Source organism: Leopardus geoffroyi, chromosome B2 (assembly GCF_018350155.1).
Source record: "Leopardus geoffroyi isolate Oge1 chromosome B2, O.geoffroyi_Oge1_pat1.0, whole genome shotgun sequence".
Lineage (NCBI taxonomy): Eukaryota > Metazoa > Chordata > Mammalia > Carnivora > Felidae > Leopardus > Leopardus geoffroyi.
This window is the reverse complement of record NC_059332.1, coordinates 57,786,792-57,803,196: the sequence shown is the minus strand read 5'-3', so window position 1 is coordinate 57,803,196 and position 16,405 is coordinate 57,786,792. Positions and strand designations below refer to the sequence as shown.

General features: G+C 39.1%; 1 protein-coding gene across 2 annotated transcripts in view; it reads left to right on the top strand.

Annotated features, from left to right (window-relative positions):
• The window catches only part of LOC123608563 (protein eyes shut homolog), a 363,718-nt gene that overhangs the window by 265,790 nt on the left and 81,523 nt on the right, over positions 1 to 16,405 (top strand). The window contains exon 7 of one of the 2 annotated variants that reach the window (XM_045498668.1): positions 10,317 to 10,499. The exons of the other annotated variant lie outside the window; for it this stretch is intronic. Within the exon in view, the coding sequence (XP_045354624.1) occupies positions 10,317 to 10,499 (183 nt within the window). The remainder of the gene's footprint in view (positions 1 to 10,316; positions 10,500 to 16,405) is intronic. 2 annotated transcript variants of the gene reach the window in all.

Sequence of the window (16,405 nt, the reverse complement as noted above, 5' to 3'; positions counted from 1 at the left end):
TTAACAGCTAAATCACAGATGTCTTAAAAATAGTTTCCTGTTAGTATCTCTAGTACAAATTCCTTTCTTTTCTCTTTCTCACAGAGTACATCAGCCTTATCATTTTAATAAATTAACCCCTGTTATATTTAGCTTCTCCTAAACTGTTTCTACAAAAGATCAAAACAAAATGAAAATTATAGTTAATTATCTGGAATACATGTGTGTGTATGTGTGTGTGCATTCAAACATTTAGAAACCTTTAGAAACACACTGATCTTTTTAACCACTGTTTTTCACTTATATTCTCTACATCTTATAAATAATTAAGCTCTTAACAAAACTTATCTATTGATAAATTCACTTATATATTTTGAGTACCAGTTAAATGGTTGGCTCTGCAAGGCAATTAAATGTATTCACATTTCTATTAAATATGGAAGAGAGAATATAAGATTACTATCAATTTTCATGAGTTCATGGCCCAAGACTTGGGGAAGGAAATAAGATAAATTTGTATGAAGTCCATTTGGGAACGTCAATAATATAAATATCTACCAATAGCTTTTAATCAACCAATGTCATGAATATCCCAGCCATCATTAAAAAAAACACAGCCATCATTAGAAAGAAAGATCATTACCAACACATTTGAATGCAAATATGCATTTGATTTGCAGTCAAATGTGTTGGTATTCAAATCCTGACTGCCATTTTTTAGCTGTGTGACTTCACCTCTCTGAGCCTCAGTTTCTTCATCTGTAAGATAGAATATAAGAGTAAGAAATCTCATTGGGGCACTATGAGAAATAAAATAATTCAGAGAGGGCAACTCTAGCAACTAGAACATAGTAGATAGTATCATTGCTATTATTTTTATTACTTTGGAGTATATAAAAATGTGTTTATATATCCATGACTTTAAAAATAATAGATTAAAAGGTATTTAAAATTTTTCACTGAACTTGAATGATGACCCACTCCAACCTCGATGTTTCTTAATTTCTTAACTAAAAATCCATTAACATGAAGACACACATGAATTAGGAATGACAAAAGTGTTCCAAGCATATCAGTTCTTAAATATTCCATGTGTGTGATATCTGGGAATTTTACTTTATTAGAATAAACTACAAAGCATATTTTAATCCAGTACAAATCTGCATTGTTTATGTAATGTGAATGATAGATACGTGATACCTGACACCGTTGTCAATGTTTATGCCACAAACTGTAATGCAGATCTACAATGTGACCTGTATCTTTTGGAGATTTTTCTTCTTTTTTGACATTTCATGGTACTGTAAAATTGCTACCTTTATCTGGTTTGTGTTGAAAGCAGTACTTTGAGAAGCCAGAAGATGGCACTAATTTCTAAGAATTATGCATCGAAAAAGAATGTGCTGCTTTGGATTCTGATCATTTACCATTTCTTTTGCTGGTGGACATGATGATGCTCCACATTTTCATCAGTTTTCCTACATTTATGTAAAATTCTGTTTGTTCTTAACTTTTCTCTGACAATTAGATGGAGAAGTGAGAATGGTGGAATTCTGTATCTACACAGAATGTTTGAATGATTTAGTATAAGCAGGAATTGGCACTCAACCAATGATATTTATTTCATGTTTTTACCTGAGGGTGGACTGAATACTGTATCCATTTGAATAGAGAGCTTGACTTTATTCAGGTATTGAGTGTCATCTTGAGTTCAGAAAGAATAGGTAAGTGTATGTTTTCTATACAAGTCACCATCACCTATGCTGTTGATAACACCTCAGAAGAGACTTACTTTTCTCTTCCCTTTAAATGAAAATCACATTTGTAGATTACCACTTTTTTATTTCTAAATGTTAATGCTGAGCAGTGTAGAAGCATACTTGACAAGGAGCTTATTCAACAACAGAAATAGAAACCACAGCGATCATGTATATGATTTTATAACCTAATTGCATTTATGCAGGATATGGCGCTAAATCTATTGCTGTCTTACTAAGAGGTTAGAACAAAGAGAGAAGAAAAATGTTTACACCCAAATCTACAAAAAAAGCTGGAGTTGCAAGCAGTAGTCTTGTATTTTTGCAACTGTATCCATCTGCCTAAGGGTATATGAATTTTTTCCTGGCAATGTTAAATGTATATTTCGAAGTAGTCAATGCTGCTGAACACCATGCTTGCAAAATTGGCATACTGAAGTCTTTCAAATCAGCAGTTTCCAGGGGAAAATCCATCTACCATCTGCTTGCTTCATTAAAATACATAATAGAGGAGGAAGAACTGAATCGCATTTTCACTAGTCAGCGCTCCCTGGTGTCCAGTCTGCTAAAGGTTATCTACAACAGCCCATATAGAAAACAGAAGCCAAGTAAAAATCAACCACTGCTTTATTTAGTTTTCTTTTTGTCTTTTGTATTTGTATAAAACTAAAACAATGAGCTTTATTTCAGAAAAATAGATTTAGACAGGACAGTTTATCCTGAAAACACTGTACCTTTTTAAGAATTCTTTAATAAACTTAAGGAACTTTTCTCAAGTCCATTTTGTTAAATTTTAAACAAGATTGTGATGGAATCATATAGATATTTTTTATGTAAAAGTCATCACTTCTTGGCCTTTTGGCTAAGATCAAGTGTTATGTAAAAGTCAAAAATTTCTGTCAAAAACTATCAATTTCCCCAAGAAACATAATTAGTATTTTTATCTTATAAGTTCAAAAAGACATTATTATCAAATATTAAACATAAAGCAATTTTAAAAGAAAAAAAAATTTTTAATGTTTATTTATTATTGAGAGACAGAGAGAGACAGAGCATGAGCATGGGAGGGGCAGAGAGAGGGGGAGACACAGAATCTGAAGCAGGCTCCAGGCTCTGAGCAAGCTGTCAGCACAGAGCCTGATGTGGGGCTCGAACTCACAAACTGCGAGATCATGACCTGAGCTGAAGTCAGACACTTAACCAACTGAGCCATCCAGGTGCCCCTAAAAGAAAAAAAATTATGATACTGTAGTTATATTTACTCAACTCAGTTATGAAAAACAACTGATTTGTGAAGTTTGGGGTCTCTTCCTTGATTTTCAGTATTAGTATGGAATATGTTATTTGAATTTTTGCCCACACTTGAAGAATTAAGATGCTAATATCTTTGTAAAAATCCAGAAATATTCTTATTCTTTAGAAGCAAATCACTAGAAAATGAAAAAAAAAAAAATTCAAACAAGCAATGGTTAGCATTGGTGATGGTACAGAAATTCTGTTTCTATTCCAGCAGATCCAATTCCTTCTTTAATGACATAAGAACATAAACATAAGATATTAAATAAACATTAACAGCAGAAAAATAGCATTATCAGTGTCCCTGTTTTTTCAACACCATGGTAAGCCCTTTGTATGTACCCACCCAACCATTTGATAAAGATGCATCCCTGGGGGCGCCTGGGTGGCTCAGTCCATTAACCGTCCAACTTCAGCTCAGGTCAATGATCTCACAGTCCGTGAGTTTGAGCCCCGTGTTGGGCTCTGTGCCCTCAGCTCAGAGCCTGGAGCCTGCTTCAGATTCTGTGCCTCCCTCTCTCTCTGCCCCTCCTTTGCTCATGCTCTGTCTCTCTCTGTCTCAAAAATAAATAAACATTAAAAAAATTTTTAAAAAAAGGTGCATCCCATCCCCACTTGAGCCCCGCACTGTTGTACACCCTGGAGTTGGCAAAGGACAGGCAAGCTCTCTGCCTTGATGAGCCCTAAAATCTAACTGGGGAGAGAAACAGTAAAAGATGAACAAATAGCATATTATGTAATTAGGCTGTAATAAGCAGAGCAGGATAAAGAACTAGAGAGTGATAGGGGTAGGAGGAATTAATAGTTTAATAGGATGGTCAAAGAAGACCCCTGTGAAAAGGAGATAATTATACAGAGTCTTGAAGGAAGTGAGGGAGCAAGCCATGCATCTTTGGGGGGAGAATATGTTCCAGGCATTAGAAACTAGAGGAGCAGAAGGCCTGAGCTGGAAGCGTGTTTGGTTTGCTTAAGAAACACAAAGAGATTAGCAAGGTTGGAGCAGAATGAGCAAGAAGAAATGGGCATAAAATAAATTCGGAGAGTGGGAATTTGAGGCTATGCTAAAGAGTTGGGGTTGAAAGTGAAAACACTAGAGGACTTTTAAATGTGCAATTAATATTTAAAAGTTCACACTAGCTTCAATATGAAAACAAGACTGCCTGGGACAAAGGTGGCAAAGGAGACCAGTTAAGAAGCAAATAGTAGGGGCGCCTGGGTGGCTCAGTCGGTTGAACGTCCAACTTCGGCTCAGGTCACGATCTCGCGGTCCGTGAGTTCGAGCCCCGCGTCGGGCTCTGTGCTGACTGCTCAGAGCCTGGAGCCTGTTTCGGGTTCTGTGTCTCCCTCTCTCTCTGACCCTCCCCCGTTCGTGCTCTGTCTCTCTCTGTCTCAAAAATAAATAAACGTTAAAAAAATTTTTTTTTAATAAAAAAAATTTAAAAAAAAAGAAGCAAATAGTAGTCCAGGCTAGAGTGTATAGTGCGGTGGACTTTGTGGTATTGATGGAGGTGATGAGAAGTAGTGAAGATATATTTTGAAAATAAGCTGGATTTTCCAGTCAACTGGTTGGGGTGGCAGAGACAGAAACAATTTAGATTATGATAAGTTTTTGTTCTGAACAAAGAGAAGACTGGGGAAGAGATTTGGTTGGGAGGAAAGATGAAAGCATTTCAAGAGAAAGAAATAATCAACTATGTCAGCTGCTCCTGAGACATTGAATAAGAAGGAAACAGAGAATTGGCACTGAATGTAAAAAGATGGTGGTCACTGGTGACCTTCACATAAGAAATTTCAAAGGAAAGAGAGATGCTAACCTGACTGCAATAAAATCAAGAGTGAATGGGAAAGAAACGGGGCGGGGGGGGGGAGAAAGAAAGAAAAAAGAAAGAAAGAAAGAGAAGGAAGGAAGGAGGGAAGGAAGAAGGAAGGAAGGAAGGAAGGAAGGAAGGAAGGAAGGAAGGAAGAAAAAAGAAAGAAAGAAAGAAAAAGAAAGAAAGAAAGAAAGAAAGAAAGAAAGAAGAAAAAGAAAGGAAGGAAGGAAGGGAAGGAAGGAAGGAAGGAAGGAAGGAAGGAAGGAAGGAAGGAAGGAAGAAAAGGAAGGAAGAAAAGAAAGAGCAGAGCAGAGAAGAAAAACTCAACACAGATACTCTTTAGAAGAGCCTTACTAGAATGATGAGCAGAAAAACAAGGAGTAATTGTTTTTCTGAGGAATGTGGAGTTGAGAAAAGCAGTTTTTTCAGATGGAGATATTTTAGCATGTTTAGTTCAGTAGAGAAGAAGAGTTTGGTGTCTCCTGGGAAATGAGAAAGAATTGCTGAAACAACGTCCTTGAGTAAATGAGGGGTGGATCCAATATCCAGGCAGGCAGCTTTGTAACCAGAGAGAAGGCAGAACACATGGGTTAAGATGAAAGATTTGAGACGGGGAAGATTTGATGGTGGAAAGATGGGGTAGTTCTCTGTTCTGAGTTTATTTTTCTCAATAAGAAGCAAGATCGTTAATTGAGAGACGTTGAATGTTAGATGTTAGAGGGGGAAAGAGGAGGTGTAAATTAGTTGCCTTAGTGACTCAATTGGGAAAATGTCAAAAGGACGGCAGAGAGTGCACAAGAGGCTTGCCCACTGGAGATTTGTGGTTAGCTCAGATGTGTTTCCTAAGGCCACATGCTTTTCTCATTCTTCACACAAAATTTGGATACTCTTAACTATCCTCATTTTAGAGACGAAGAAACTAAAACAGAGAAGTTTACTTGCTCAAATTTACATAGAAAGTGAGGAAATCCAAAATCGAGTCTGAGCCGGCAGTCTCCAGTGGCCTCTCCTCAAAATGTGAGGTGATATTAGTACCTCATGTGTCACTGCCAGCCAGTGGGCTTCAGGAGGCATCGCTGATTGCAGAGTTGAAAGGCGTTATGCAATCTGAGCTCCATATGTGTCTTCTACCCACCTTCCAGTAGCTCTTCTTGGTCACTTCTATGCATAAAACATCGATAATCCAGATAAAGAACTAACTACAAAATATTTTTTAAAGAACAAAATACAGGGGCACCTGGGTGGCTCAGTCCTTTGAGCGTCTGACTTAGGCTCAGGTCATGATCTCACGGTTTGTGAGTTTGAGCCCCACATCAGGCTCTCTGCTGTCAGGGTGGAGCCAACTTGGGATCCTCTGTCCCCCTCTCTCTCTGCCCCTCCCCGACTCGTGCTCTCTCTCTCTCAAAAGAGAGAAAAATACAGTTGCATTCAAAACAACAATGCATCATTTCTCTGTCCTGATTGGGAATGAGAAAATTTTGCCGTGGCAAATTTTCTAGAAGACAGAAGTTTGTACCTTTCTGTTATGGTAATTTTTGCTAAAATGTATTCTGTAAGCATAATGTAATATGTTGTGCAAAGATTCTACATTGAGCCTACAACCAAGTGCTATATTATAAAAAAGATTATGACATTCCCCCATCATTGAAGGTTTGTAGAATTTTTAATGACCCTAGGTGATGTTGAGATACATAAGACTTTTCGACTGCCTGAAACATCCCAATCTGCTGTTACTGATTTTGCTCCCTTCTTCCACACACTAAATAATTAATATTTAGCTCAAATCCCAGCATCCCCCTTCCTTCCTCAGGGTCCCAATCTATTGCTGTAACTTTAAAAGAACTGAAGAAAAAAATGCAGAAGTTCACATATGGAGACCATGAGGCAACTAGGGATTACAAAAGAAAAAAATTCATTTAATAGCCCTAAAATATTCTCATTACAATCTGTTCAATCTACTGATTTGATGACGACTGACACTTCTAGAAGTCTGATCTGGGAATTTGTGTAATAGAGTAATCAAATTAACCAAATGTTGCCTGGTTGAAGATCATAAAGGGTTTACTTCCAAGAACTGAAAAGAATCATTTGTAAAGTTGAATGCCCTCTTTTTCTAATCTGGGTCCCTCGATGTTCTCCTGCCTGATCAAGTGTAATGGAGACAGTGTGCATGAGGACACAGGGGACTCTTCACAAGTGGGCTAGACATTCCTTGGCCCCTTCTCCTGATTCCTATTCTTTCCCTTAGAAGCCCTATCTTTTCACAGGCTCAGAGTTGCCACAAGACAAAGCGCCTTGAAGTAAATCACAACTAAGGGTTTAGAGCAACATCCTACCTGCCTAGAGATATGTGGTTCTCTCTGCAGTGCTATTCAGTTGAATGCTGCCTCTATAATTTTGTTTTTTAGTAGCCACATTTTTAAAAGTAAAAAGAGGTAGGGGCGCCTGGGTGGCGCAGTCGGTTAAGCGTCCGACTTCAGCCAGGTCATGATCTCGCGGTCTGTGAGTTCGAGCCCCGCGTCGGGCTCTGGGCTGATGGCTCAGAGCCTGGAGCCTGTTTCCGATTCTGTGTCTCCCTCTCTCTCTGCCCCTCCCCCGTTCATGCTCTGTCTCTCTCTGTCCCAAAATAAATAAACGTTGAAAAAAAAATTTTTTTTAAAGTAAAAAGAGGTGACATTCATTTTAATAATATATTTTATTTAACCCAATATCTAATGCATATAAAATGTTATTAATAAGATATTTCACATTCTTTTCTCCATACTAAGCCCATCTCAGTCAGCTGAGCCACAGCTCAGGTGCACAACAACCACATGTGGTGAGTTGCTACATTATTTGACAGTGTAGCGTTAGACTAAGAAATGCCCGGGGAAGTGACACATCCATTCCTGTGGGCATGGTTATCCTCAGTCTTCAGTATACATTATACTTCTTTTCAGTATTTGAAATTGTGTCACATTTCTTTTCAGTTGTATGAAATTGTGTCACATTTCTATTCACTGTTCATATAAATATCACACATCCCCTTATTTTTTGAATGACCTGTAAATTTCCTCACATCTACAACTCAGTGTAAGCTTAACTCATTGTTATATTACTTGGTGTCATCAAAGTCCTAATTTCATTCTTTTTTTTTTAATTTTTGTTAACATTTATTTATTTTTGAAAGAGAGAGACAGAGCATAAGCAGGGGAGAAGGAGCGGAGAGAGAGAGAGAGAGGGAGACACAGAATCCAAAGCAGGGTCCAGGCTCTGAGCTGTCAGCACAGAGCCTGATGCAGGGCGTGAACCCACAATGACCTGAGCCGAAGTCAGGCGTTTAACTGACTGAGCCACCCAGGTGTGCCCCTAATTTCATTCTTAACCAAGTTTGGTCCTCCAGCTCTCTCCATCTAATCCAAACTTCATATTGCATCACTAGATGACATTTCTAAAAGGCAACTCTGACCATAGCCCAACCACTTAAAGATTGTAGAGAAAATATCAAGCCCTTCATAATTTGACCCCTGTCTATCTCATTACATTCGCTTCTACTTTTCCTTTTTATACTTCATTCTAAAATTGTATACTCTATGACATGCTGTTTGGGCCTCCCCGCCTGGAAACATGCTGTTCTTTCGACCTGAAATGATCTTTCCTTTTTATCTGCCAGGTGAATTGCTTCTTATCACCTTTCAACTCCACTTTCCATCCAGTTCATTTGGATAAATTAATTGACCACACACTAGTTCCTTGGGATTTGAGATCGTGCTTTATTATCTTTGTGTTACCAGCATCTAGCACAGCATCTGACAGTGAGGTGCATCTGAGATGTACATCTCTTGATCTAACCTAAATGTACTAAAACTTTAAGTAGACCTAGTTGTAAATTGTTAACAAGAAGAAATGTTTTTTTTTTAAAGTCCTTCCTAAAAAAAACAAAATTCCTTTATTTTAGTACTAAGTGTAGTTGAATTCTATTGTTTTTAATGGCAACATCAAAACTCTGTTAGTTTTTTATCTTGTTTCAATGCCAGTACATTTCATTTCCTTCAACTACTATACGTACAATACTACCCCAAGGGAAATCCCGGATAGGAACAGCTTTAATATCTCTGGAATACAAACTATATATTACTTCATTAGCTAAAAAATAAAGATAAGATGTGATATGTCTCAAATTCTTGCTTCAGATTCTGGTGACTTTTGAGGAAAAATAACATCAGAGACCACGCATCCCAAGGAATAAACTGATAAGATTTTAGCAAATTCTTACTCGGCTGATTCCACACATTACCCTACTTGAATGGTTACATGAAACAAACAGAAATAAAAGCCTCCAATAAGTAGGATCACTTTCCTCAGGATAGCACAGTTATTTGCTGTTTAAACAATTATAACCAAACATAACAAGCTCTTTTGTTTTAAGCATCACCAGAGTGAGGATATTTCTTAAGGCTTATAAAACTTCTAGTTTTACAACTTCCCGGGAGAGCCAATATCTCTTGAGAAAGGAGCAATATAAGGTAATCAAAATAAGGAGTTCTTCCCTCTATCAAGCTGTCTCAAACTAATAAAAATAACTCCTAGGAACATCTTTTAATCCAGGAATACCATCCCTAACAGACAGGGATCGGGATCAAAAGCCCCTTCCTGTTTCCTATAGTCCTCTCGGAGAGGGGAAATAAAAGCCAGTTGGGACTATTTACAAACAAAACAGCAATAAAAGAGCAAAGTTGGAGACAAGAAGATTAGAGGCAGGACGAAAAGAGCCTAGCTGGTTAGCAGTACCTCTCAATTAAATTCTGTTTTGTCCACACTGGCTCTTGAACTTCGTTTTTAACCATTTCCTGTTTCTACTAAATCTCCCTACAGTTTCAGTCCTATTGAAGTCTATGCTTTCATTTTGTAACAAGCATCTTAACAGAGTAAGAATAAACATATTTTTTTAAACAAAGATTTCTACTTAAAAGTTTTGGTCATTAACAATATGGTGATGGAAACTGATCTGTTTCCTGCCCATCTCTTGCCTTTCCCACCCCGACGTATGGCATTGTCTCTTCCAGAAGTGCAGGATTAGAAAAGCACAGTTTGTGTCAAGCTGTGAATTCCTGTTTAAGTCATAGCCAGTGTTTGAATGCCAAATCACATTTACAAAGCACCTTGGCCAATACTTTGGCTGCTGCTGATCTTTCTTATTTCTAAAATTACCCTACAATATAGGGCTTTGCTTTTTAAGTAAATTCTTCATTATGTAGGAAGGCAATGCAAGGGAAAGGGTTATATACAGGATCTCAAAACACTGCACTTTCTTTGTTCTGGTTTTGAAATTCCCCATTGAGTCACTTAGTTGCTCAATGCTGAAGGGCACTTAAGTCTCATTAATGTGATAGTAAACAGCCTATCCGGCCAGATGCATCAGCAAAACATTGCCCTCCTTTTACAAGTACATGTGCAGGTTTATTTTAACTATTTGGTTTGGGTTTTTCCACAGCTGTTAATATTACTCAGCCCAGGTTCAGTGGCACAGATGCCTTTGGATACACTTCATTCCTGGCTTATTCACGGATCCCAGACATCGGCTTCGATTATGAATTCCACTTGAAGTTTCAGCTGGCAAATAATCACTCAGCACTGCAAAATAACTTAATATTTTTCACTGGACAGAAGGGCCATGGTAAGATTAATTGAACCCTCTAGGACTTGCTTAGCTCCTTTCAGAATACGAAATTCTTCGTGGATACCCAAATTGGCTGTGGATAAAGGAGACATTTGCCTAAATGCAGCCTCCTCATGTTTTCTGCCTCGAGCAGTTTCCTTGTAGTCCAGTGTTCCGAAGTTCCCTGACCCTTTCTGAAGCCCTGTTCACACCAGGGCTACTTCTTATAATCAAGGGCAAGAATTCCTACAGGCAAACATGAGGGTAGAGACGGTGAGTAAGTCACGTGAGAGGTGAGCTTATTGATTTGTCCTTTCCTGTGTCTTCCTTTTCCATACATAAGGAGAGAAGGGCATTGCCCAGCAAGAATATCATTTCACCATGTGTTGTAAAATGGGAATGGTTGCCTTCAAAGGAAACCGTTCCAAATTAAAGAAGTAAATAATTAAGAAAGTGCTCGGCCTGTAATAAAGTAATCCATTGCCCTAGAATTGGTGGGAAATCAACTTGTAAGTTAAATTTGTCTGTCTCAAGTAGAAACAAATAGAAATAAGTTATGCATGTGTGGGATCAAGGAAAAGCACATGTATTTTACTCCCAAGTCAGCAGCTAACTAGTTAAGCAATTAAGTACCTACCTTCCCCGAGTTCAGTATTCTCATCTGTGAAATCAACATACTACACCAGAAAAAGACCTCTCTCTGAACCATCTTTTCTATTTTGCTAGGGTAAATAACATATTCTGTTCTCTTTTTTTTTTTCCTAATGTTTATTTTTGAGAGAGAGAACGGGGAAGGGGCAGAGAGAGGGGGACAGAGAATCTGAAGTGGGCTCCACACTGACAGCAGAGAGCCCAACATGCAGCTCAAACCCACAAACCCTTGAGATCATGACCTGAGCCGAAGTCGGATGCGCAACCAACTGAGCTACTTAAGTGCTCTCATATTCTGTTGTTTTCAATTCATTCAGTGACTGTCTCTAATGCTGAAAATCGGGCTCTGTGTTAGCACATGGCTGAAAAGAGCCCACACTCCAAGTGAAGGGTGGTGTGTCCGCCTCCAGCCACTTCTGGAAGGATGCAGCGGGGGCTCTCCATCATGTGAAGTGCTGTTCATTCCACCTCCAAAGTCTGTTTGAATCTCTTCTCCACCTCTACTGCCAAACTGTATGACCTCCTCCGAACTAGTCCCCCTACCACGTCTCCTGCCTGTAGTCCATTCTCCAAGTTGCACCAAGAGTTACTTTTTTAAAAACCTTGGTTAAAACCCACCTGTGACTTTCCACTGTACTTAAAATGCAGTCTAGACCTCCTTACCCTGTTCTCAGAGAGTAGGACCAGACCCGTGTCTCTGTCTCCAACCTCAAGCTCTCTCCGTCTCTTCGCTCGTCTCCCGCAGATCTTCTCCCAGAACCTGAACCACCAAGTGCTTGCCTGTCTCAGAGATGTTGTGCAGGCTCTTTCCTCTGCCTTGACAGGAGATGGCTCTGAGCAGCCTGTGGGGCCTGGATGTGTAGACTTGGATCCAGTCTCCACCATTTACAAATTATGTGTCAAGTTCCTTAATGTCTCTGTGCCTCAGTTTCTTCACTTTTCAAATGGGTTTAGTAATGGCACACTCTCCAATGGAGCTGTGAGGCTTAACATAGTTGATACAAGAAAAGTTTTTAAAATAGAATTGGACTCAGTAAACATGACAGCTTCCATTTTCTCAGGGAGGCCTTCCCCAGCCTCCTTCAGAACAGATATTATCACACTGCATCCAAGTTATCCTGTACCCCAGCTTCTTGTGTATTTTCTTCAAAGTCTGTGCCTTAATTTATAATTCTTTAATCTATTTTTATATAGTTTATTTTTGTCAGTCTCCACTACTAGAATGGGAGCTCTGTGTGGACAGAGACAAGACAATCCTCAACTTTATATACCCACACTTAGCACACTGGCTAACACACGAGCAGTATTGAATAAATGAATAGAAGACCCACCATAAAAACAGACAATTGCATGATATGTAAGACAACAATACAGTTGCACAAAGGTTTTAAAAAGTAACCATTCTTGGGGGTTTCCAGTTCAGATGCCATCTTCTGCATTAGGATTTGCCCAATGGCTACCCTTCTCCCACCCCTTACATCCATCTCCCCTGCCTCTGAGCATTGATAGCCTGCCCTACATTTAGAGCACAGACCCTTTATTACAAACTTTGGTTTACTAAATTTCTCTTCTCGTTCATAAAAATGGTGTCCCGTTATCACTACACCACCCATAAAGCCTCTCAGGTGGTTTTAATAAATATCTGTTGAATGACTGCTAGAAGGCAGGGAGGAAGAAAGGGAAATAAGAAGGAGTTTTTACCCCTTTTTACTCCATACATCCTTCATCACATGTTTATCAATTATATCCTCTTAATTGGCACCTCCTCACCTCCCTCCCCCCAAAAAAAATACTGGCAGATGAAAAATTCAAATGAACAGGGAAGACCCTGGGTCTGTCTCATTTTAAAAACAAATCTTCTAAATCCTGAAAGATGCAGAGGGAGAACCAAGTAAAGAATAAACACTGGGTCCATGAAAATGCTCCCACCAAGTAACTCTTCAGTACTCTTCTACAGAGATTCCTTTAAAATTCTCAAAAAAAAAAAAAAAAAAAAAACAAAAGCAAACAAACAAAAAAACAGACAAAGCAATGTTTTGGCCACAGCATTTGTAAATTGTGGAAGCTTTCATATGACATTTTTTTGGCCTTCTCTAGTCATCTACTTTACATGTAAGGACCTGAATGTTCACTCTGTGCTTGCATTTTTAGGTTTATAGAAAGGCTAAATAAAGGCTAGATAATAGGTAGATATATTGTGGAGCTCTATCTTCTAAGGAGTGAAAATGAGGATTCTGAAATATGCAATTCCGCACTGGACCACGTGAGGGAGCAAGAACACCAGCTTAAAAAATGAAAGTAGCACTAAAGAGCTTTTTTTAAGGCCATGTTTCTCTAAGTAGGACCTCTTCACGCCTGTGTCAGAATCACATGAGGGTGTTTGTTAAAATACTAATTCTCAAACCCTCTTGAATCAAAAGATAGAATTTTATCAAGCACATTAAGTGCTTTTTATGTAACTAATATTTGAGAGCAACTACTCAAAACCTGTAGGGACCAGCTAAATTAGACCATATATGGAGAATGACTAAGATGAGTCATTATTGCTCATTATGTCATATGTTGGGATGATTCATCATTATGTTGCATAAAGTTATTAATTAAAGAAAGACACATTACTTTAAAACATAATTATTGGGTGCTTGGGTGGCTCAGTCGTTTAAGCATCCGGCTCTTGGTTTTGCTCAGGCCATGATATCACAGTTCATGAGATTGAGCCCCGTGTAGGGCTCTACACTGACAGCACAGAGCCTGCTTGGAATTCTCTCTCTCCTTCTGTCTCTGCCCCTCCCCTGCTTGCTTTCTCTCTCTCAAAAATAAACAAATAAACTTAAAAAACAATTACTATGATTACTATTAATACTATTTGCAGTTGTCTATTCTGTATAAGAGACTATGATCTAAGTCATTGTTTTTAACAGTATTATGTCCACATTTAGGTATTTTTCTTATTTAGTAACATCAATCTCTGACCTGCTTTTTGGTTGTAACTACTAAAATCACCATTTTGTATGCTGCCTTTATCTTTCTCAGGTTCAAAGATGCACAGAGCCACAGAGTTTATATAAAGGAAATGTAAACCAACCTGACACATCCACACAAAAAGGCAAAGGACCTTCATTTCCCACACTGCTGATATTCCTCCCTGAGTTCTCCAAAGCTGAGCACTGATTTTGCCAGACTTCATTCTCATTGAATTCTCTGGACAAATTACTCTGTCAAACATTTCAGCTTGAAAATGCCTCACTCAGCTTGTGATTCTAACCTAACCTAACTCTATTCCTATGTTTCTGCAGTGATATTTGTCATTTCTCTTATTAGCTCTTCTTCCTTCCATACCCCCCACTCCCTTATAATGTATGTCTTATAGTTTGGCTCTTCTGGAAACCACCAACATGCCCCACAGTGGCCAACAGGTGAATACATTGTCTTCCCCTCCTATATCTCTTCGGTTGGCAACTGCCATAGTAAACAGTCTGCTTCAACTAGAAACCCAGGAACCATCTGGATTTCTCCCTTTAATTCATTTTGACAAATATTTGCTGAGAGCCTAGATGAGGCATTCTTCTAGGTGCTGGAGATACACTTAGTAATAAAACAGGAAAGGTCCTTGTCTTTACATTTTGTCTCCCCTGTTCTATCAAACACCAAAGTCTGTCCATTTTACCTCCCATTTGCTGCTTTTTGTATTCTCTCCTTCTTTATTCTTTCTTCTCCTCATTGTGCTTAGTCTATCACAGACTGTTGCAACAGCAATAACCTTCTTCCCAGTCTCCCTGCCCAGTCATGCCCATCCTCCTTCCTCTCTATTCCCCGCCTGCTACCGGGGATTGTTCTAACATTCAGATCCAAACTGATCTTGCTTAATCACCATGCTTCTTCACAATGTACCAGCTAAGATCCTTTGCATAATATGTACAGACGTTTATCCAGCCCCTGCCTATTTGCACAATCTCATGTTCTCTCATTCCACCCTGCACCCAGCAGTAGTAGATACATGTGTACGTTCTGCATCATGTCATTGTGTCCTCCATGTGTGAGCTTTTGACCAGGCTGTTCCACCTTCCTGGGCCGTCCACACTTCATTTTCATGCCTCCAAAACACTTCTATCCTTTAAGCCTCAGCTCAAAAGATCACTCTTCTTTGAAGTCTTTAACCCTTCCAGGAAAATTTAAGAATTGATGTCACTGCAGTTTGCTGGTAATGATTATTCTATCTTATTTTAACTGTCTGGATCTCTTTGGGAACCAGAACAGTGGCTTCTCTTTTTTATACCAAGGATGGCTGTCACATATAGACACTCATTACAGTTTTTGAAAGAATAAATGCAAAAATCCATGGTCCCTGTTACACCAAAACTTATAATCGATTTAGGGAGTCACAACAGACATACTTAAAATTAGTTAACCAACAATACTAAATCAGAGTTAAGAAACCACATCTGGTATACACAGCATCCATCACAGAGTCTGAAACACAGCCATCGCTGAATGAAGAGAGGTACATAACTGATACAAAAGATGGAATTTAGAAAGTAGAACTCTGGTCCAAGTAGACCAGTCAGAAAATCTGTTCCCATTGGTGTGTTTCTTATTCTGTGCCTTCCATTTCTTTCTTTTTTTAATGTTTATTTTTGAGAGAGAGAGAGACAGAGAGACAGAGAGAGAGAGAGTGAGCATGAGTGGGGAGGGGCAGAGAGAGAGGGAAACACAGAATCTGAAGCAGCCTCCAGGCTCTGAGCTGTCAGCACAGAGCCCAACACAGGGCTCAAACCCACGAACCGTGAGATCATGACCTGAGTCAAAGTCGGAGGCTTAACTGTTTAAGCCACCCAGGCACCCCTGTACCTTCCATTTCAACCAATCCCCTACAAACAGTGCTGGAGCAGCCCCACTGGCTGGCATCCCTAGGTCTGTTCTCTCCCAGCCTGAGCTGAGCTAGTCCCCAGCTCAGCACTCTATGTAAGCGGCCAGTTTCTTCCATCTGAGGTCCATCACCCCCTCTCACCCTACCTTCACAGCTTCCTTTGCCTGGAATGCCCAGCACAGTTCTCTCTACCTTTTCCAATACTGTGCAACATCCTGTGATGAATTTGGGTCTCCTTATAGCCTATCCACACAGAGCCTATATAGAATTTGTAGTTTATATCCCATGATAATTATGCCTTGCCATTCATAATCACTACTCCAAATCATATGAAGCTACCATATTCATAAATCAAAAACATTAGAATAGTGGCAATTTCATAATCTTAATCTTGTCCATCAGCAAG